At 45.1% G+C, this 871-nt stretch overlaps 1 protein-coding gene across 1 annotated transcript; it reads right to left on the bottom strand.

The window, feature by feature from the left end:
* Nucleotides 1-136: 136 nt before the first annotated feature.
* Nucleotides 137-866, bottom strand: LOC108490398 (monocarboxylate transporter 9-like; the record flags this gene model as incomplete). Its single annotated transcript, XM_017796454.2, has 1 exon — nucleotides 137-866. A coding segment is annotated over one exon (730 nt), but the record flags the coding sequence as incomplete, so codon positions are not given.
* Between the last annotated feature and the right edge of the window lie 5 nt (nucleotides 867-871).

The raw sequence follows: 871 nt of genomic DNA, 5'->3' as shown, positions 1-871 counted from the left end.
GATAAATTAACACAAACTATTCCATTCAGATTTACTTTGTGCAATTCTATGCTATGACTGAGATGTGAATCTCTACGCCTGGAGGTCTTACAATGAAGAACAGTAAACTGTGTTTTCTCAGAGATGAATATCTTACCGACAATTGGTGGTCCAAGGCTATTTCCAAGTCCAGCAAAGAACATTAATATTCCATAGGCATGGGCTAGTTTGTCAATTCCCACAGTCTTCGTGGTTACATATGGGAAGATGGACCAATTACCAGTGAGAAACCCTAGGATCCCAGAAAGTATGGCCAGTGTGACGTAACACTTGGCAAGTGGAATTGCACACAGGGCCAGGCCCATGACGATCAGGGTAGCTACATAGAGATACAAGGTGTTAATCCACTTAAAGTCAGCCAGGATTCCCAGAAGGAGTTTCCCCACAGCTGTCATGATGCCGATGATGGAGATGAGGGGCATGACGAACTCCTCTTCCTTCACGCTGGAGCTTCTCGCTACGTCTTCCATGAGTAACGACGGTGGGAACCCTCCGATGTCAAAAAGGAAGATGGCGATGAACAGTGCAGAGAAGACTTTGTTTTGAAAAAGAGACGCGGTCTCGCTCCAGTAGTTCTTATATAACTGCCACTTCCTCTTGGCAAGCTGTTTACAAAAATAGGTCTGTTCCACAACTTTCTTCCTGTACATCTCGGGCTCCTTGGCATGGGGCACAGGGCTGGGTTTTTTATGGAGAGGGCTGTCCTGGCTCCAGTCACCACTGGCCAGGGAGCATTTGTATTTATTCTCACTAATGTAGCTCTTGTCTAAGATGTTTGGACTTTCTTCTAAGTTCTTTTCTTTCTCATTGTACATGGAGTACCTATCTGGAA

This window comes from Nannospalax galili, unplaced genomic scaffold, assembly GCF_000622305.1.
Source record: "Nannospalax galili isolate Female #2095 unplaced genomic scaffold, S.galili_v1.0 C48322547, whole genome shotgun sequence".
Taxonomy (NCBI): Eukaryota; Metazoa; Chordata; class Mammalia; order Rodentia; family Spalacidae; genus Nannospalax; species Nannospalax galili.
This window is presented reverse-complemented; position numbering and strand designations above follow the sequence as displayed.